We start from the raw sequence: 22,901 nt of genomic DNA, 5'->3' as shown, positions 1-22,901 counted from the left end.
CCCTTTCAACCCCCTTTTACAAAAGGAAGCGTACGGAAGGATTTCTTTACAGTGAATCTTCTAACGCACAGCAGTCTCAAGTGACAATCACAAATAACGGTGTGCTCATTTCCCTTCATTTCACATGATTCTGTTGGATCAGTTGCTTTGACTGACAGCAGGACACAGCCAGAGGAGTGGGTGACCTTGACGAGGAGTTGGAAGTGTGCAGCCTCTTGCCCGACATTGTTCATCTCCTGTTCTCTGCTCAGAAAGTGACCATGACAGAAGCATTTTTAATGCATCAGCGCAAATTGGTGACAAATACAATGTGTTCCCTGTGGCTGCTTCATTATGAAAGCCATGATTTAGTTTGCCACTTGAACGCTTTTAATGTGATGCCCCAGCAGCAGGAAATGTAAGACAGCCATCAGTTAATTGTGAGGGAAACATAATGAAGAATTAAAAAAAAAAAAAAAAAATTATAATTTTTTTAAATATAAATAACAGTGAGGTCCATGTATTTTTCATTTCCCGTAAATCCTAGCTGCATGGGCAATGGCGGACTCTGTTAGAAACATTATACATTTTTAATATAAAGACATAATTACAGAAAAGAAGTAATAAAAATATAGTGTTGGATTCAGAAAACATCTTAAGAAATATAACTTAAATGTGAGAAACCCAGCAAAGAGATTTTGGACCACTCTTTTCAAAATAGTGGGAGGAAAACTTCCAAAATACACATTTAGGACGATTTGCGTCTGTAGATTTCTCCCAAATTCCCCAAAACTAGCATATATAAAATGATACATAGCTCATAAATCAAGCTACAGATGATTAATGAAGAAACCCCTCTGTAAAAAACATCAGAACATAGATAGAAATTAACCTGGACAGTTTGGAGTATGTAAGTTCTACTGAAGTGGAGATTTCTGCCTCAGCGCATGAGAAAAAACGAATTTTGAGAAAACTGCCTTGAATTTTACAGTCCATCTTTAAAGCCTGTTTTCTCAAATTGAGTTTTTTTCTGCACTCTGAGCCAGAAATCTTCACTTCAGTAGCACTTACATACACCAAACTTCCCAGGTTTGTTCTGATCTATATTCTGAAGGTTTTTACAGAGGGGATTATTCATATATCATTCATAGCCAGACTTATTGAACCTTCTATTGCGAAAGATGTTTTTAGGGGTGTTGATTGTATTATTTGATTTTGGAGTGATAGAAAGAGATATCCAAAATCCCAAATGAAACAAAAATTTTAAACCTGGCTTCATCTAATGTTCTGAAATGTGTTTATATTATCATATTGCATATTCAAACATAAATTTCCCCAAAAATTGTAATGCAAAATATAATTGCCTTAATATCAATAATGGACTGTGATATGAAGCCTATTAGTTATAATCTTCACTTTTTTCTGAAATAATTAAATTTAAAGTGCAACTAATATAATTATTCTTTCACATTAGCAGCTGAAACAACATTTTATAAACAGATTTGAACAGTGAATTGCTTTTAGATTCAGGAACTACCGTCTCCCCTTCCTTTTGTTTGTCGCAGTGGAGTACGGCCTCCTTTCTGGGGTGCCCCACCCCACCCCCCTCTCAAAATCCTGTTTACAGTGACACAACACAAGCAAGACACTATTAAAATGCTGCTTAGGTCAGTTTTATGGTGTTTCTCAGATTCACTTGACCATTGGACTTCTTTATTCTGGAAACAGTGTAAATGCTCTCTAAATGCTGTTTACCCTAATCACATTAACTTCATGTTCTTTTTGTGAAAATTATAAGGACAGACCAATCTACCTAAATTTCCTAAAGTGTTTGTTTTCTTACTCCCACAGCCAATAATTTTCTTCACATTTAGAATAATAGACACACACACACACACACACACACACACACACACACACACACACACACACACACACACACACACACACACACACACACACACACACACACACACACACACACACACGGATAATGTGCTTGCTTGCGGTAATAATGCTTGCCAGAAAAGGAAGAGAATCAATCCAAGTAATTTTTTATCTACTATTTGCTCTGAATAAATGTCAGTACTTTCTACTCCTCCTGCAGCTTTGTGCTGCTTCTCTCTGTCTCCGGGAGGCTTATCAAAGCAGCTGAAATTAAATTGTTGTCATGTTAAATAGGGTCCTATATTGGATGGCTGAAATGGGCATGCTGATTTGCATGGTTTATCTGATTTCATGTGTCTTTCTGTGTGTGTGTGTGTGTGTGTGTGTGTGTGTGTGTGTGTGTGTGTGTGTGTGTGTGTGTGTGTGTGTGTGTGTGTGTGTGTGTGTGTGTGTGTGTGTGTGTGTGTGTGTGTGTATGAGAGGAAATAATTCAGAAACATCACTTCGTTTTTGTTTTTTAAATTATTTTTTAAACTTACTTTTTTTTTAATTCTAATCGTCTGGATCTTTGTTATTTCTTTAATTAAGTCATAATCTTTGATGCAAAGCACTCATTATCGTGGTGTAACTGCCTTTTTTTTACACGAGATAATACTTAGTTTTTTCTTGTTGATGAGCTTTGGTAATCATTGTTCCAGTTTATTCCAATAATTTATAGCCTGAACGATACTGGATTTTTAAGGCTGATGCCGATACCAACATTAGGGAGTAATAAAATTCAAATATCGGGATATAGGCCGATATTTAAACACAATTTTTGCAATGACCCCTCAAATGTGGTTATCAAACGCTTTTGACACCCGTGACAAAGATATGTGTTGGAGGCAGGATATTTTACAATTTATTGTCAACACTGACAATTAGTGCACTGAAACAGGAGACTTCACTGGGAATTTAATAATTATGAACAGCTAGTAAAAAACACAGAAAAGACCCATTTCTGATTTATACACACCATATGTTTCCATAGTATGTTCTTTCATATTGGCCAATATAGACAGGCCAATATCGGCCGATAAAATTGGAGTCTACACGAATAACTGGAAAGCTAAAAATCATGACTTAGTGTGCTGGTTTCTAATTATTTTGGCTTGGGGCAATTTAAAGCCAGGCCATGAGCTATGAACTGTGAGCGGTTCATCTTCTCTTCTCCAATTGCTAATTTTTAACAGTTTATAGAAACTTTTCTGCAGCAGCTGATGAGGGTAAAATAAATTATTTGAATAAGGTCAGAAAAAACTTCCTCTTATGTCATTAATTGTTAAACAGTCCCGACCCCCAAAGTGAGAACCACTGACTTCAAACCTGCTTTCATGATATGTCTGGATGGGATTGCTCTTGTATCAGCTGGAGAGAGAAAACTCTTCCACAGAAGTTTATTTACATGTGACCATTGAGAAGAGCCATAAAGAAGCAGAGGGAATTATCAGACTTCGAGCTTATCATGCATTCATGTGGAGTGTGTGTTGACACTATATGTCTTCACACAGATGTGTTTGTGCAGGGGACCAAACACCTACTGTAACTGACTTTCTAGCAGCGCCGAACAACATGTTGTGCCCAGCGGCCATCACTCATTAGTGAGTGTTTTGATGGCAAAGGCCAAGTATGATTAGCCGACGCTTGGATGCACATCAGTGCTGATTTTGGCTCCCCACCACCACCGGCTCCAGATAATCCAGAGCTAATGAAAGGAAACTAGTGGCATATGCGCCACTTAGCGCACGCATGAGTCCTTGTAGCACTTCGTGGGGCCGAGGTGACACCGAATGCACCGCTCTCCGAGGGAATGTCATTTATTTCAGACGCCGCATCTTTTCATTTTGTTGTCAGTTTGGGGGCATAGAGGTGTTTTACACGTTCGATTTATTCAGCTTTTAAACTATAATGCCTGCTAAAGTCATTATTCCTGTCCGTTGCTTTCAGTGAAGTTTTATTGCTGGAAATATTTCTCCAGTGAACCACAGCTGTGGTATAAATGTATGCTGTTATGCTAAACTGGGTCTAACGAGTTTCGTCTCTGTACTTCTGAACCAGCGGTTCCTCGTTTAGAACTCAACATGGATGCATTATTGATTATGGATTCTGGCCTTAAAGAGGTAAACAAAAAAGCGGTTAATAATGTCTCCGACTGCAGTTCTTGACTTATTTTGGCACCAAGATCCGTTTTGTTGCTTTCAGAAGGTCTTAATTCAAGAGCCACAAATCTTAGTATAAGCCCTGACAGTTTTTCAATAGGTAATACCGACTTCTTCCCCATAGGCTATTAAGGTGACAGGCAGGCCCTGAGGTTAAAGAGACTGTCCATCAGCTGGTGTTTGTCTTTTTGTCTTTACCTTTTATCTGTTTCAGCTTGTTTATGGATTACGAGTCAGAAATAAAGTGAGTTGTCACACTTTAGGTGCCCGGATGGGTTGACACCTGATGTATAACTATTCAGAGAGTCCTTTACCTTCATTTCAACCAGGCACGGATCAGTCAGGTCAGGTGTGTGCTGATGTTTTTTTCCTTCCCCTGTACCGCTTCTTACCCCACGGGGCAACGTTTCAGGAGCTAAACGATTTCTATTTTGTCCATTTTGTGTTCATGAGTTAATACAGCCTGCTGTGGTTTAGTCGTTAAAAATATTCATCAGCCTAATTATTTTGTAACTATTTCACACTGTGGGAGCAGGAGAATGCATTTCTTGTCCCACTTGACTGGGGTGGGGGTGGACGTCTTTTGTAGTAATGTGATCTACAATCGTGAATCTGCAGTGTTTTATTTTGAAAATTGACCAGAGGCTCTATGCTTTTCTTACTATGACTTCCTGCCCAGCTGATCATCTCTGTGCAGATTAAAACGAAGTCCATCATGCTTCCGTCAAAACAGACTCAGTACCTATCTTTATTGTGTATTGGAGCACTCAGCTGCTTCTGGGACGCTGCGTCAGGGCGCAACTGGTGGAATATCAAGCTTTGATTTGATTTGCAGTGATCGGCTCTGGTTGCCGTGTTGAAGCCGGAAAGTGATGCAGACGGAACTGATGGAAAACAGCCTCATGAAATACCTCATAAGGTGATAATATATATGTTTTGTCAGTCTTATAAGGATGCTATGTCAGTGTCAAGTAGGGGGTGGTTGGATGGTTTAAACCAAGGACATCCAATTTATTCATGAGATGAGGATTTGGGTCCACAAGAAAGTGACGTGGATTTATTTAAAGAAAACTTTTCCCAACTTCCCAAGTAGCTTTACCACATGGTTTTTGTGGCTAAACCTAAGGCACCTAATTTTTCATACCCAGGTGAGGCAAAACGTCACACTGACACGGTTTCCTGAGTAGTGGACTGACGGGTGTATTACACGCTTTGGAGTGATACCGGGTTGTCTGTTTAGAGCTTGTTCTCTAGCCCCAAAGGGGGCAAAGCACATGTTTTATATTTAGATATTTCAACCAATCAGCACTTTGATATGAAATCACCACACTGTTTTCATGAGGAGGAACTAAGGGGGCTTTTTTGGAGTCTGTCCAGATTCAACAAGGTCTTCATATCTCTTCTCGTGTCAGTCTGACCATTTCTCTCAAACAAGTCTATTTGAAAGTCTTAAAATCATGTTCAGTTTGTGCCACTTATCAAACACAACATAAGATGGTGTAACTGTCCAAAGCTCTGTTGGATCTCTAGACATTTTTGTTAAATATATATATATAAATGAGCATGTTAATATTTTCTGATGTTAAACTGAAGGATTTCTGTGTTTTTTGTGAAGCTGTGTGCTGTCCTTTGAAAGACCTGTACATCTCTGTCTGTGCTTGTCATAAATGCCAGACGATATAATCCTGCCCTGCCTTCATTCTGTCACTCAGCAGAATAAATGGGGCCCTGTGTAGTTATTTCAGCACCCCACCTGTGCTTTACTGCATCTTTCAAGCGTGAGATAGCTGCCACTGGAAAATGACAGCTATGGAGCAAAAAAAAAAAAAAAAAAGAAATCCCCAAAAATCAGAGCATTGCAACATTTTGGTATTTCATCATCTGTCATTTCTAATGTTTTTCTTAAACATTTATCTCTTTGGACAAGAATATTGTCCTCAAAACAAAATGCAACAATTAAAGACGTCATTCTTTGTCATCTTTAAAGCTTTTTTCAACCGCAGTTTATGCATTGGCTTAAAATCGGATTGGACATACAGTGCACTCACCCACCGCTACTTTGCTGTGAGCGTGGCTGGTGCCTTGGACTGTGATGGCAGCTTTTTGTGGTTCATTTTCCATTCTCAAGGGTAAAACAGAAAAGCGTGTAAAATAGAGCAACAGCTGCAGTTCAGTGGAGCTCTTTGAAGAAGTACATCAAACACAGAGAATCATCTTTTCGCCATTGGCCTCACAGTAGAGAAACCAAACGGTGTGTGTTGGTTTGTGTGTGAGTGTGTGCGCCGACAGCATGTTGGAGAGGTGTGTAGGACTTAATCCTTTGGCCTTCCCTCAGTCCATGCCTCCTGCTCCTCATCACTCGGTTCGGATATCTGGCCGCACGTTCTCATCCATATTAAGTTCTTGGATTTCAGCGTTTGTTGATCTTGTCTTGTTTATTTTCTGACCACTCCTCGCTGCCTTTTTGTTGCTACCATCCTGACCTTTTTCCTTATCTCCCTTCTACACACTTCTCCCTTATTAGTTCCGTACCACTTCTTCACCTACTGTCTCTCTCTTTTTTTTTTTTTCCAGCTTCCTATCTTTTTACTTGCTCTCTCCGTCTGTATTTAAACAAAGCCGAGTGGTTTTTGTTGTGGTCCTGCTGCATTTCACACACCCGGCTTCTCTTAAGCACATCTTTATATATATATATATATATATATATTTTTTTTTTTCTTACTTTGAAGTGCATCACTGTGTTTGAAATCCTCCCATACTTTTTTCTCATGCACTCTTCCCTACATAATAAACCTCCAGGTTAATCCACTGTGAGCAGTAAATTGACACTTCAGACCCTCCTGAATTTTTCACCATCATAATGTGCAGTGCATGCTACAGTTTTCTCTCTATTGTGGTCATTTTTAGGGCACTATAAAGTTTGGACGCTCTAAAAAACATGGTAGAAAGTTTAATGTTGTATGCGAGATATAACAAATTAGGAGTGATTTGGAACTCAGCATAAAATATGAAGGCGTTTGTGTACTATAGTTAGGTTAAACCTGCAGTTTTAATCAATGATTAGGGGCAGCGGTTCTGACTTATCTCCATGAACGGATGCATACATGTATTTGAAAGCAGAACTATGGAACTGGAGGCAGGATGTGTTAAGACTGGGTTATCATGTGTTCAGGGAGCTACAAGTTGGGGAAATTCCTATTTGTGAATATCACACTTGTGAGTTGAGAGTGTTCACAAACAGGTGACATGGCTGCCCCCACAGCATGCGCTGTATTTCAGCTGTCAGGGTACAGAAAAATTATAGAACAACCTTCTCATTGTCCATATAAATCAACTACTGAAAAAGAAAAACTGTTCAATATCACTTCATAACGTTAAAAAAAATGCATTGTTATAACAAAATGTAAACAAAATGTTTTAATGTGAAAACATATTTTTTCCATTTTATTATGACAAGTAAATGTATACATTTTTATTTTACAAAAAAAAGCACATCTTGCTATATATCTGTTTTGATATAACATAAAACATGTTTGGGCAGAGATGATATTTACCTCCGGCTGATCCGTGAGAAATGACTACCTCCAGGGGGTCTGACTCATTCTTCCTTCTGTGCAGCATTGTAATAACCCTCTTAGCGTACTTATCACATTATCATCCAGTGTGCTCAATAACAACAGAATCTCGCCATATGTCAACCCAGGCAGGAAGTAAAACGTCATCATGTAAATGAGCCATACTCCTCAGCTTATCAGTTCTCCACAACGCTTCATTCAATGGTGGCTTTCGAGTTCTCTTGTATCGTAAAATATTTCCAATTATAATGATATTTTTTATTCGGTTATGAAGTCAGAGAGCGTACATTGTTATAACAAACAGTGTTTCTTGTTATAATATGAAAGTTTGTATGTCGTAATAATAAGAAAATATCTTGTTATATTACGAAAACAGCTTGTTATGCCATTAAAAAATATCAAAGTTTTCACCCTATAACTATTCACATTGATCCATTTTTCTCTTTCTGTTGTGGCAGCAATAAGCAATATATGCGGTAAGCAGTAATATGCAGCAAAGATCAAACAATATACCTCACTCTCAGACAGAAATATATTAATATGCTTCAGAAAGTGTTGAACGTTTACTGTACAGGTCTGAATATTGTATTTCTTTTCTTCTCTGGCATTATTCTCTTGCACTATTTTCTCTGCATTATTTGAACTCCTTCCCCTCACAGCTGTTTTTGTCACACTGCCACATTCTCTCAATTTTTCTTGCCATTTTTTTCGCTCTCTTCATCTTCTTCCTCTTCTCCTGCTGGTGATGGGGTGGGGGGGGGGGGGGGGCTCTTGATTAGAACACACAGTGCTAAGTCCCCCCACATCGCATCATTGCATTTGATTAGCTTCAACCCCCTGCTCCATGCCTTATCACCACCCGCACGACAGGAAGCACACACACACACACACACACACACACACACACACACACACACACACACACACACACACACACACACACACACACACACACACACACACACACACACGCACACACACGCACGCACGCACGCATGCATGCATACATATCACAAACTCAACTTGCAAACTTATCTGAACTCCGTGGCTGCCTGTAAACGTGCTCTGGCATATATGAACACACATAATCTACACGCACACGCACACAGACACGCACACATCTGGGCTGCTGCTGGTGCCGTGGCGGCAGGGCATCAAGTAAAGCCAGCACGGCGCTGACAGCTCCCTGTCCCTAATGAAGCATTAATAAACTGCAGCTCAAAACAGTGGATCAGAGAGCAGCAGAGCTCCCCACCTGCCTGGCTGTCTGCTGACTGCCAGGGGGAGAGATGAGAGGGGAGAGGATCACTGTAATCCCCATCCTCCAAAAACCCCCTCTGCCCCACTTTTTCTGGGAGACATCACCTGCTCTTCAGTAACGTGCTGAAGGTTCTTTACTTTTCAGTTTTCATGAGTCTGATGTCAAACTAACACTCGATAAAAGACTTCACGGAATTTAACTACCACACTGAGGCACGTTCAGCAGCTCTTCACTAAACTATACAGACAGGAGTGCAAATGTTTCTACTTCACATTTGTTGAATATGCTCCAAAGTATGTAGTTTAACATGTAATATATGATGATATATTGGATTTGTATGCATGCAAACAAATCACGCTTGCAGAATTAGGAGATATAGACTTATTCACGCATGATTACAATTCTCAACAGCTTCAGTTTAAACCTGTATTTAGATGTTCTTCATAGCTTCTGATTCAATAGACTGATTGATTTGAAATCTAGCATGTCCACATGTTTGTTCTTGTGGTTGAGTGAGTGTTAAAATTTGAAGTTTAGCACAATGTAACACAACTCTGCTTTCAACTGATCAACAAAATCTTTTTTTTTTTTTTTTGGATCCAGACTCCTCTAATTCTTTTTTTTTTTTTTGTCCCTGTACATTTATAAACTGATGTAAAAAAAAAATCTTTGGAATAAGTAACCATTTTTTAGCAAATATCTCTTGTTTCTTTATGTCCACTTTGCATTGACTATATATCCAAATCATGCTTTAAAAAGTGACCTCTTCACCTTTATTGTACATCACAATCAGACTATATTTTCTGTCCTAATTGAGCCCTGATGTAAAAAAAAAACAGTAAAGCCCGGAGTTGCAGAGGTGTTCATGTGGTGACTTGTGTTTTCAGGATTCACGACAGCACATGCATTCTTAATCAGGCTCACACAGGGTAGTCCAGTCACAATACGTCTCCAACTGGCAGACAATAATGTCCCTCCGTTTCAAAAGAAGCAGACCTGATGAGTGTAGATATACTCAGGTGTGTCCATTCAAATGCTGCGCGCTTCTTATTAGAACAATTGTAGCAGTTGTTCAGTGAAAGAAACCAATCAAATCCAAGTTCAGCTGGGATGTACTGACAGGATTCATAGTATTATCAAAAGAAAATACTCTAAATGTCAATAAATCAGCATTAAGGCCACACTAAAAGTCTATATGAACACATGTAAATATGAAAAAGAATATTGTTTTAATTGGGCGTCTGAATGCCGCCTCCTCTTTGGTGTGTCCTCTCCTCCTCTAGTCACAGACTGCAGGTGTCATCTCCGTACATGTTTGTGCCAGGATGCCGCTGCTTCCATGTCACTTAGTGTCTTTATCTCTCCGTCTATCTGTTTCCTGATCTGTATTTTTTTCCCTCATTATCCTTTCAGTCTGAACCTCGCTGCGCTTTACTCCAGCGAGGAAGACGGATCTAATTGGCAGCAAGGATCATTTTAATTTAGCGGAGCCAGTCCTGCTGACTTTTTCAGCTCCCCTTGGTTTTGTTTTGCTCCTTTTACATGATAATAATGAGGAAAATATAAGCAAGAAGTCCCTTAAGTTTGCTGTGTATAGCATGTTATGTTTTCTTTCTTCCTGTGTTTTTTCTATTGTTACACCGATCACATTCACACAGGCAATTTGCCTGCTTGTCTGAGTCTGAGAAGGGAGGCTTATCTGCACTAACGCCCCGTCGAGGCTGCGCTTCGTATCCAAATCGGCCACTGTTAGCATTCATATCGAGAGCCCCCGGCTCCCCTTACTATTCCACCTACCTCTCGTGCCCCGTACTATCGCCACCCCACTCCTCTTTGGCTGTCAACACAGCAGCTTTGCACGGAGGACAGAGAAAGGTTGGGGTGAGAGAGAGAGAAAGCCTGGGCTATTATTTAATGAGATCAAGAAGTGCGCGAAGGACACTGTTTACTATCACAAAGCAAACAGAGGCACCTCTTTACTGCAAAGTCGGATCACTGAGTTTCTCCCTCATCTTGCTCCTGTTCCCCAGACTACCTACCTCCACCTTAACAACCACCATTTCATGTAAACTGTAAACTGTCTTGCTGTCAGGATACACCTCCTATTTCCAACACTAGCCCCATCAAAACAGCTTTGCTCTGAGGCCAATTTATATTTGTGTAACTATTTTTTGACACGGAAATAGTGTTGCGAATGTACCTTGTGTGTAATTGCCGCTGTAACGATTCAACATGACCTTTTACCTGCTCCAACAGATCCAACAAGGTCGTTACCGCAGCGTCGTTTCTCACAGGTCATCAGCGTCTCATTGTTCCCATGATTAGACACAAAGTAGAGGTCTAGCGTCACAACCGCAGGTTGGGCTGCCATTAAACGGCTCACAATGACTTATAATTTCCAGTAATGACTTCTGATTTCAGGAAGTCTTCCACCCTTTAGTTAAAGTCGTTATTGAGTACTTTGTTTTGAAATGACCTAAAAATTTGGTCTAGAGTTTCTAGAGTTGTTCTAGTTAGTTTCAAAGTGTCACACAGCACTCGTATAAAATAAAATAAAAAAGAAGCGTTCGTTAATGAGTCCAACGCACCAAACTTCAAATGGACTTGACAGGAGAGAGCAAAGAAAGGAAGGGAGAGGGAGGAAATGTGTCATGAAGATGAAGAAAGCAAGGTGTGTGTGTGTGTGTGTGTGTGTGTGTGGGGGGGGGGGGGTCCTTTGATCAAGAGCACTCCTCGTAGCACTCCTGTCTCCTCACATCCCTGCTACTGTATATCACTGCACACATTCAGGGCTCTTATTAACAAGGCAGTGCCGCTCCATCCTGGAGGCAGGTATTGAATAAAAAAAAAAAAAAATTAAAAAAAGACTTGAAACACGTTACCTTCAAAATGAGGACTGGTGACAGAGGGGAAAAAAACAAAGCAAAATGCACTACAAAGAGTTTATGATTCTGTCGTACACTCCCCCTTTAAATTAAATTCATTGACGCTGCTTGTAACAAAAGGGGGGGATAATATCAGGCATGGGCAAATATTTATTCTAAAAGCGGCAGGCTTAGGAAATGAGAGGCCTGCCGACGCTCGGCTTCCCTCTCATGGGAGAGCATGTTTGTCGGTGACAGTCATAAATATGTATCATGCTGCGAGATGACAGTGATTGTAATCTCATGGCTGCCTTTTGTCGAGCGTACCGAAGCCCCAAGGAAAAAGCCGCCGTAGGTGGCGAGCGCAGGCGAAAATTAAAACTTGCGCCTTCTTTCTGTCATTTGGAATAAGTCACTCAGCGACAAGTGGTGGACCGGTTTAATTAGGGTGGGTTCCTCAGGCGAGGGAGTACCTCTCTCCCCGTCTCCCTCTGCTCTCTTGGTTCTAATTTGTGGAAAGGTAAATAGTCAGCGGGTCGCTTCTCAACCGTGGCCATTAAAGCACGCTGGAGCAGAGCAATGGAGGATGTGTCCTTAATGCAAAGCTTTTGACTGCGATTGGCATCGCTCTGCGAAAATGAAACGCGACTTGTTTGTACGAGTTCGACAGCTGTGGCAGTTCATCTTTACCGAAGGGTGTCAAGTAGTTCTTCACACCCAGAATAAGTGGGCCTCTAAACTGGCAGCCACTTGAATGAGGAGGCCTGTCGTCCGTAGCAGTGAGTGCTGTGGCGTGCTGCTGCTTCACAGATGCTCTTCAGTGTGAGAGAACCCCCTCTGCTTTGGACTGACCCTTGTTTCCTCGCCTGCAGCTCTGAAGGACCCCTGCAGCGATGTGACCTGCAGCTACGGCAGCACCTGCGTCCAGTCGTCGGACGGCTTGTCGGCTAAATGCATGTGTCCCCTCGGCTGCGAGGGCAAGCAGGAGCAGACGGTGTGCGGCAGCGACGGGAAGGACTACCGCAACGAGTGCGAGCTCCATCAGCACGCCTGCAACACCCAGAAGAACATACGTGTGCAATACCAAGGACACTGTGGTAAGCTCTCTCCTCCGCTTTTCCAGAGGTTCAGTTTATCAACTGAGCATTCGAATAAGTCGATAATAGTGAAGAATGGGCATCCTAATTTTTCTCTGACAGTGACACCACCTACAAAGTTATATAATGAGGCCAAAACCTGATAGAATCCGAGGAAGGAAACAAATTTGAGATGGTGGAAATGCCAAAGTGCTTCTTAATTGATGAATGACCATCAGAAAACTGTCTCCTCCTCCTCTCTTCTCCTCTCCTTTATTCTCCTCCTCTGTTTACTACCTCTGCCTTTTGTTGTTCCTCCTTCACAGAGCGGACGTAGTAACAGCCGCCTCTGCTAATTCAAATTTTTCATTCAGCTTGCGTTACCTCACGGAGATACTCCTGCGGTGCGAATTGTTGTTTTGTCGAAGTAGGTCTTCAGAGCTCTCGTTTTTGTCTGGTATCCCCCCCCCCATCCTTGTTATCATCAAGCAATGGTTGTTTACTCCCAAGGCGCTCAACTTTTGAGTTTTTTTTTTTTTTTTTTGTGGCAAGCCAGATGGAGGGAAAGAAAAGCAGACACCAACTCCGTCTCCTAGCAGCAGGAGCCTCCAGGAGACAGTGGAGGGTGATGGGCACAGGGAGATGGATGTGTGGGTCCACGGGCTGAAGGTTGCGCGTATAAATCCAGCGTGAGTTGCCAAAGTGACCTGAGCTGCCTCGTTTTCCCCGCGGAGGGGCCGAGGCTCAGGGAACCAGTCGGCCCTGATGGTCCTCTAAATCTTCCTTCAGCCGATTCTGCTAAGTCTTGGCGATTTCAAGTTGCTAGCCCGAGCCAGACAAATGTTGCTGATTTGTCTGCACCGCTGGTTTTTGCAGCAAACAGGCCATTCTTTTTGTAATTACCCCACTTGCTCAGTAGGAAAGCATGGATCCTGGAAGCTGTTCTTCTCCGTTAATGGGAGGTAATGGTCTCCCAGATAATGGTCTGGCTGGTGGGTGAGGCACTGCGTCATGCAGAGACACTGTGTGCATTACGATAAAACCCCTGTTTGCTCAGTTGCTGGTCTCTGCAAGCCGTTGCATTGTGCTGATAGAAAACAATCCGAGGCCTGGCCAGTGGTCAGTCCGCCTCCTGGCCCTCAGCAGCCAAACCGCCCGCTCCCTTTTATATGTCCTAGCATTGTCACTCTTTGTATCGCAGCCAATGGTCTTTGGAAACCATTTCCCCTTATTCTCGATTTCTCTTTCTCTGCTCCTCTCCCCTATGATAGGGTGTTTCATCCTTGGTGTGTTTTGAATGACTCGGCGGCAGCTTGGCAGTGATTTAATATGTCACGGTGCTACATAAATCCTTTGTCTTCCCACACGCTGAAAGCGTGGCGAGCAGGATAAAGCCCAGGCTTCAGTTTCAAGGAGCAACACCCCTCGTCCCGCACATCCACAAACCAATTCCATTATGATCACGGACTGATAGGACAGAGTGTGCCAGACCTCCGCTCCCCTGGAAGGAGGGAGGTGCGAGAGAGCAAATCAAACCGATCGTCTCTTCATCTATTTCCTTGTCTCGCCGACACATCCAAGGTCCCACTCTGAGCTGCTCTCTGCTGCCGGGCCACTGATAATATCTGAGAAGTTGGTCTTCCTCTCCTCTCCTCTCCTCTCCTCTCCTCTCCTCTCCTCTCCTCTCCTCTCCTCTCCTCTCCTCTCCTCTCCTCTCCTCTCCTCTCCTCTCCTCTCCTCTCCTCTCCTCTCCTCTCCTCTCCTCTCCTCTCCTCTCCTCCTTCCTTTTCCTCTTCCTCTTCCTCTCCTCTTCCTCTTCTCTTTTTAAGGTATATGGTTGTTTACTACTAATTAAAAGCTCAATCTAACAGGACAGAAGAAGTTTTTTCTTTAGAAGGAGTTGGACACTTGCCAGTTTCAAATCAATTAAGCTGGGACTCATCACATCCTGTTATATTTTCAATGTCTTATTTATTTTGCCAATGTATTGTTGTTGTTCACTTTTCTACAGAGGACCAAACCATAGTCGGAGATGTTTTTGATTACAGTGTTGGTGCCCAATCCCCCAGAGTCTAATTAATATAAACACATGTTACTTGCCTTATCAAATTCCACATGCTGTGCTGTACTGCAGTGCATTTTCATGGATGTCTCCACAGATCCGTGCAAAAACAACGAGAACAGTCTGAACACAGTGTGCCGGGTGGAGGCTCTGACCCGCCAGCCCCAGGCCTTTAGTCCGCCGGGGTCGTGCCCCCCGGGTAACGAGCCTCTGTGCGCCAGCGACGGCAGGACCTACACCAGCGAGTGCGCCATGTTGTCAACGGGTTTCCAGAAAGGCATCAAGCTCAGGAAGATCCACGCAGGAAAATGCAGAAGGCTGGGTAAGGACGAGGCTTTATGATCTTTTAGAGTGCACGGAAGAGTCATAGTTAGATATTAGTTTTAAACGAAGGGCCTCTTTATCTTCAGATCCAGAAATTCTGGGAAGTTTGTCTAGTGCGGCTCACAAATTTCATCCTCCAATAAAATATATTTTTATTATTTTCCTTTCTATGACTGAGTGCTTTTGCTTTATTCTTCCTGTTATTATCCTAAAGAAAGTGAGATATGTTAAGACAAATTAAAAGAAATGCATGCCTTTGTGTATATACAAGGCAAACAACAAAGTGACATTTATTTGTCCATTGAGATCCTCCCATCCTTCTATTAGTCACACTCAAGTTTCACATTAATAGTCACCACTAGCCATGCAGCACACCTACTGCAGATATGTGCACACTAGATGTAACGTCTTTATAACACCCACTCTTTCACCTGCAGGATCACAATGCTTGCTTACATTTGTAGAGCGCTAGTTATTTGAAAAGTGACATTTATATGAACATCATGACAGATGAGACTTTTCGGTTGTTGTGGTCGGGGGCGGTACACATCAGTCTTTCTACTTTGTGTGGCACTCTAAATATATAATAAACCTTCATGTCCGAATTTATCTCAAGGGTCAGCTAGTTGAATCAGCCCTGTAAAGCATGTATTACACCCGTCAGTTCACTCGAGGTTACGTTGTGTCAGCGGGGCACGTTTTGCTTTGCCTAGGCTAGAAAGTGCACACATATATGAGCAGCCTGTACAAAGAGGGAGGAAGTCTATGTGGGGAGAAAGTCTGGGATGGTTGGATAAACAAACAAACAAGCAGGACGTTCACCGAGTAGAAAGGTGATTTGCGAGAAAACCAAAAAACGATTTGCTTACATAACGTAGCTTATTAAACTCGCGTATATGTGCTTAAAGTAACTTAGGTGACATAAGTGTAAAATGACTTATTTTAACCCAAAACATGGTTTCCCTAAACCCAACCTCATGTTTTTTGGTGCCTAACATCAGGCATCACACTGTCATTTATGCAGGCATTACGCTGTACTGAGCAATGTTTGCCCAAGATGCAGGTGATCTTACATTAAACTCAAACTGTGATACAGAGATAAATGACTCGGAGGTCTCGGGGTCTGTACTGTATCCATGCCAGCTCTAGCCTCCTCCGGCCTGATAAGAGTCTCCAGGGCTGTTATCTGTGCTATTAGAACACAGGGTTTAAGCCTCAGTCAACAAAGAGCTGTCATCTTCTACTGTACATCCGATAGCCATCGGAGGAAATCCAATTTGCCCACTGTGTTGTCGGCGGGGGCGCCGCAAAGCCACAGCTGTGTTGGTTTACAGCATTAATGTGTGGAGACCCCAACCTATGTACCCCCCCTACCAACGCCAGAGACAAGAATAGATCACTGCATCTCTGGTACAGTCAGCATTGAGCGTCAGATACACACTTTTTTAACACACCCTGGTTCTCCTGTTCTGTTCTGCTTGACGGGCTGATGGAGGAGTGCGAGGGCTTAAAACTGCTCAAATCCCAGCCCCAGTAGCGTTGTGTGTGTGGACATGTGTATGCATGGGTGCAAGTGGATGAAAAAAATTTTTCCTCTTTTTTTTTTTTTTTTTTGTGCGTTTTCTGATTGTGCCTTTTTCAAATGAAAGAATAATTCAATTTGAAACAGACATCCATGAAATCATGTCCCAAAGCAAATTACAAATTGGTAACTAATGAAAATGGCCATTTCGACTTGTAACCATGACATTGCACATCCTCGTAGGCCCCTCTCACTCAGATACAGCAGCGATGTAATTAAGTGTGGCATGACAGGCTTTTAAAGAATGGAAAAGGAGGAATTGAGTTGCTGTACAAATTTGATCCACTGATCAGGAATGAAATAAATTCTCAGTGTAGTGAAGGCGTCCAGAACAGAGGCCTGCTTCAAATTGAATTGTCTCACTTCAGTGGCAAATGTCCCATTTCACATTAACAGTATTTCTTTAGTTTTCTTAATTTCCGCAGAGGATTTCTGCTTAGTGAGTCAAAATGGCTTGAATATGATAATGTAGACTTTAACTTGACCCTAAAATTAAGTTTGTGATTAATTCTTGAGTTTTTTAATAAAGTTAGAGAGGAGTACAGCAAAGTTCATCCAGTGTTCCTGGGTAATTACAATGTTATTAAGTTTCCCTTAATTAATGTTTCTAATTATTTTTGTTCTTACAAAAGATATAACTTTCATAAAACAAAAGAAAATAAATCATTGAAAGGAAATGAAAAAAAAAATGCTTTTCTGAACTGAAGTAAAAATGATATTATCCATAACCAAAACTATAACTACTGCACTTTGAAAAAAAAAAAGGTAAATATAACTTTCAGTCATCCAGTCACTTCTGTGAAATAATTAAAAGGTAAAAACAAAACAAAATTAACAGCAATTATTTTTTGGTGAATTACTCTCTTCAGAATTTGCCTTCATTTCTCTATTAAACATAAATGGTGTTACTTTCTATAAGTCCACAAACTAGTTGTTTTTGTTTTTCACCGAATGTGTTTCGAACAAAATGACCGTTGGAATGATAATAAACCAGCAAGTTCAAACTATCAAACAATGAACTTTAAACAAAAGTTCAAAGTTCTTGATCGAATAGAGTGGTTCTCAACTGGTGGGATGCGACCCAAAAATGTGTTCTAGAGCCATTTTGAGTGGGTTACAAATATGGTTATATATAAAAAAGAAAAATGTAGGGGGGAAAGAAACCTTTTTATTTAAAATTCTACAGAAGTTTTGCTTCCCCCTTTTATTTGGAAAGGCATGCAATTCCCATGATGCATTGCATGCGCAGTTGCCTGCTGCCAGCGATCTTGACTAACAACCAAAACTAACATCGTCACTTCAGTCGGAAGCTTCAGTCGGTAGCACTTCAGGGTTAGGATTAAATAAGTCTGATTCTTTATTTCACATTTCATACAGTTCGGTTTATATTCTTGAAACTTGATGAGCAAGTCCAAAAGTCTTTGGAAAGCATCGTTAATCAAGATAAGTTTGCCTTTTATTTCACTGGGTTTTCATCCCTAGTTGCACTTTTCTTGCATAGTAACTTAATGACTAATGGTAAATGTGGGTCCTGAAACTGGACCAGTTGAGTACCACTGATCTAATACAATTACATTACATTACATTTAGCTGACACTTTTATCCAAAGCGACTTACAAAAAGTGCATTTCAACCATGAGGGTACAAAACCCAGAACAATACAATGATACAAAAGTAGTCCTGCTCCTCTATGACCGCTTCTGTCACCTCATTATTTATTTCCCTACCGAGTAAATTTAATTAAAATCGATTTGTAATCCATTAGGCCATTAGATGACTAACGGTTGGATCATAATTTAGTTAACAAACATAAATTCATTTCTGAGGTTTTTTTTTCATGTATTTCCACATGAGGCTTAACCTCTTCTGCTGAAATCAACCAGTCCACCCTGACATGCAATCACTGTTCAGATGAAAAGAGATTTATTTCACCATGGTTGGACCTGCAATGTGAAACAGCAGGAAGAACAATCAGCTCAACACTTTTCTCGTTTGAAAGGTTGAGTCTTAGAGTACTTCTTTTGTCCTTTCCTCTGTGGTGATCAGGGTATCACGCTGTTACAAACATTTACAGTTAAAAACAGCTCTAAAATCCTAATCAGCATCTGTACAGATGGGTGACAAATCAAAGGAAAAACCTGAATAAAGAAGTGAATGCAGAGTCTTTGAATCGTTTGATCTGTTCGAAAATAGGTTAGGGTCAAGAGTCAGTTATACCTGAATTACTTTACTTTCTCTTGCAGAGGAGTGCAAGGAGGAGTGCTTCTTCAACGCTGTGTGTGTGGTGGAGCAGCTGAACACCCGCTGCTCCTGCGATCCCATCGAGTGCGAAGGCACCTACAAGCCCGAGTGCGGCAAGGACGGTCACACCTACACCAACGACTGCATGCGACGCAAGACCGAGTGTCTGACCAAGGCCCTCATCCCCATCAAGCACCCGGGGCCCTGTGGTGAGTGGAGCTGGAAAGCGGCACTAATGCTCTATCAAACTTTGGTTCTGTGTCTTATTTTTAATGTGTTTTTCCCTCTGAATCTTCTAGGCTAACTGTGTGTGTGCATTTTCCTGAAATGTGTCAGGTGATGCTCTCTAAAGGGGGAGGGTTGGGTAATCCAAACAGGATGTGTATGCCTTCTTTATAAAAACCGTGCCTTCACTCCTCCACTCGTTCACCTTCCATCCATCTCCTCACCCCGATCCGCTTCATCCCTCCATCTCAGCCAAAACGAAACGTCACCTTCATGTTTTCATTCATCCGCTCTCCGTCTCCTACTCCTCCACTGATGCTATTCTTCTATGTCAGTGGCTTTTGTCGTGTTTTTTTCCCTCCTCTGTCTTTGTCTTTTTGTCTTTGTGTGCTCTTCTTGTATAAAAAAAAAAAGTCTATTCTTTCTTGTTTCAGTGCGTCAGTCAGTCTGTCTGTCTGTCTATGTCCATGTGGCCGTCCTCCCAGCTGTCTGGCTGCAGGTGGAAAGTGGGGTCACCCAGTGGGCGACCTCATCAAGCGCCTTCTGAGGGGTGAAGCCCTTCCCCTCTGCTCCGTGTGGACCTAACAGGAGGGGTCTTGTACTGCTGTCTTTTTCCTCTCTCTCCCCTCCTGTCTCTGTCTTTTTGTGTCATTAATGTATTTTCCTTCTGTTTACCCTCCTGCTAAGACGAGATCCGTGAGGTTGGAGAAGTCTCCCTCTCTTCCCGCTCGCTCTGTTTTATTTCCTGTCTAACAAAAACAAAAAGCTTTTCCCGTTCCTACCTTCCCAACCACCGCTCACCTCTGACTCTCTTCTTGCTGCATGCTGTAGTGCACGTCAGCTCCTAACCTCTCTGCTGCCAGAACAACCCCTCTCTCCATCATCAGAACTGTCTCATAAAAGCGTGCCGTCCGTTCAATGCTTAAACCCTCAGTCTCTTACCATTTGTGAGCGCAGATGCTGCACTAGAGTTGGAGTTCGTTAATTTTGTTGAATCACTCTGAATGCTTTGTGTCCAGACCTTTCAACAACTAAAAGTAACTCAAGTTAAAAAAAAAAAAGAAGCTTGTCTAAGACTTTAAGTGACATCTGGAAACGCCTTTGTTAACTGAGAGGGTAGAAGCGCTACAGCTTTGGATGTAACCTAGTCAGTTTACAACCTGAAAAGACAGCGCTGTGGGGCAGTCAGGTTATGGCTATCAGTGAGCAGGACGTAGTATCGCCGGGTTTCCAATCAGATCGAGTTAGGTCCCCCGCTTGCTCCCCCCGAGCTCGATCACTTGATTTTTGGTTCAGTATAGACACCGGTTGTATTTGATCAATTTAAGTGCACCATCTAAAGCACATGGTGTAAGTGCATTGAGATCGTGTCCAGATCCACTTTTTCAGGCTCATGGTTCAGAGAGGTTGTACTTAGTCTCGTGATCATATATGTGATTTGGGCATACCTTGAAATATACCAATCAGAGTGCATCTCCCATTCCCTTTAAGAGACAGGTGTGCTTGTATGCAGATTCATGTACACAATAATCATCTGTCATACTTCTTTTGCACCCGATATTATTATCTTAAGAATGACCCTTTAAAATAAGAGTAAAGTACTTTATTTTACTGTTATTTTGTTGCTCAAACAAGACATCACTTTTAGTTGCCTCAACGTGCCCGTGCGCCAACATTACACCTGACCATTCCTCATTTTAAGACCAACAAACCCATGGTCACCCAGATGGGTGTAAGTACATTTGCTATTCAAACAACATGTGTATGGCAACCAATATGACAAACAATATGTCTGAAACTCATAAAGACACTAGTGCTTGACGCCACTTTGCGCCTGGTGTAAGATAGACCTCATGGTGTTAATATGAAATTCAACCAAGCGAGTGACAAAGTGGAGTGATGTGTCTTTTATGTAGCACGGCAGGAAGTAAAGAGGTAGAAGTCAGGGTGGAAGATGTTCTCTTTTTAATGTTCAGTCATTAACTGTGGCCACAACTTTTCTTAGTTGCGAAACCTGAATCTGCCATATGTACAGTCTCTCTCTGAGCTTAACCAATTATAATTGCCACGTGCGATATTTTAGAAATAAATCATTTTCAATACATGAACACAGGCATTAAACAAACCTGTTATTGGATATAATTTGAGGTCATGCAGAACTGCCTGATATCAACCTTCAGTCTGGTGAAAATACGAAGGCTTCCCGCTGAATGTATCCTCTTGTAAATCGTTCTTTGCTAATAAAAGAAGAGAAATAAACTCTTCAATAAGAGATTTGTTAGCCTCTGAGCTTAGTGAACCAACACTAAGCTGAACACATTTCAGTAGATGTACAGGGTGAAAGCAGGTTGGCAGAATTTCAGCTGAATGTCCAAGAACCATTTAGCACACTTCTATCTAGATTTTTTTTTGCCAGTGTGAAGGCTTCATTTAAAGTGTCAATTCATCCAAATTAGGAATGACGTCTTTGTTCATTGTAGGAACACAAATACACATTTCTGCTCATTTGCAGAGGCGATGTAAAGGCCTTGTCCGAGATTAATCTCCTCCAATATGGGAAGCCTTTTTGCTCTTTTTCTCTCCTCACATGGATATCACAGCATGGACGATAATGTTGGAGTAATCTGCTAATGCTGTTTGGTGTCACATTACCTCAAACAAGAAATCAACCCCCCAAAAAATAGACATTTTGTGTTAATTTTTGCACAGAGTCGCTGTCAACACTGTAATTGTTGTTGCGACAGAGGCCGATAACACAAGAGAGAGAGAGAGAGAGAGAGATCTGTACGTCCTCTGGGCATCAGGGCGTAACTGAAAACCAAAGTTATCTCCAGTCGTCAGCGTCAGGAGGCACCAGAACTCATTTGCATTATTCGGCCGTGTGAGCTGTGAATAAATTAAGTGGTGGAAATGGCAGTGGGAGCGCTTATATGTTTTGCTCTGTTTCATTATTTCTGGCAAATGGTGTCTCAGTCCCACACTACCCCCAACTCGGAGACACACACACACACACACACACACACACACACACACACACACACACACACACACACACACACACACACACACACACACACACACACACACACACACACACATACCCTGTCCCCTCCCCTCCCTCGTTTGTTTAGTTTTTTTTCCCTCGCTCTTCATCCTTCCTCCTTTCCTCTGCACATCGCAGCCGTCAGCGACTGGTAGTATGTTTCTTTAATGCATTTTTATTGACATTTGCATATTTTTCAAAACACAGCGCCACAAACGCCACCACCCCTCGATACGGTTTTAATTAAACATCAAAAGAGGCAAGCGTAGGTGCCCACTGAGACTGTTGGTTTTCTCAGACAGATGATATGCATGCAAGGAGTGTGTGTGTGTGTGTGTGTGTGTGTGTGTGTGTGTGTGTGTGTGTGTGTGTGTGTGTGTGTGTGTGTGTGTGTGTGTGTGTGTGTGTGTGTGTGTGTGTGTGTGTGTGTGTGTGTGTGTTCTATACGTGTAAGAACTTTCTTTTTATTTTGTGTTTTTACCCCCCACTGTGTCAGAGTCCACACTAGTCGGAGGTCCCTCTCTGAAACAGCACCACCTAAAAGACTTAAAACACTTCGCCCGAGAGATGCGTGCACTCTGAAG

The 22,901-nt window shown here is 41.9% G+C and overlaps 1 protein-coding gene across 9 annotated transcripts in view; it reads left to right on the top strand.

Moving 5' to 3' along the window:
• Positions 1-22,901, top strand: part of agrn (agrin) — a 283,677-nt gene that overhangs the window by 177,010 nt on the left and 83,766 nt on the right. For all 9 annotated transcript variants that reach the window (XM_069693990.1, XM_069693991.1, XM_069693988.1 and 6 more), the window contains 3 exons: positions 12,637-12,861; positions 15,000-15,224; positions 19,052-19,258. In XM_069693990.1, coding sequence (XP_069550091.1) covers positions 12,637-12,861; positions 15,000-15,224; positions 19,052-19,258 — 657 coding nt within the window. The remainder of the gene's footprint in view (positions 1-12,636; positions 12,862-14,999; positions 15,225-19,051; positions 19,259-22,901) is intronic.

This window comes from Brachyistius frenatus, unplaced genomic scaffold (genome assembly GCF_029030835.1).
Source record: "Brachyistius frenatus isolate BFR_SWC_R1_liver_20210118 unplaced genomic scaffold, ASM2903083v1 Contig_16, whole genome shotgun sequence".
In the NCBI taxonomy this organism is placed as follows: Eukaryota; Metazoa; Chordata; class Actinopteri; family Embiotocidae; genus Brachyistius; species Brachyistius frenatus.
The sequence above is the reverse complement of the archived record's forward strand: the minus strand, read 5'-3'. Positions and strand labels throughout refer to the sequence as shown.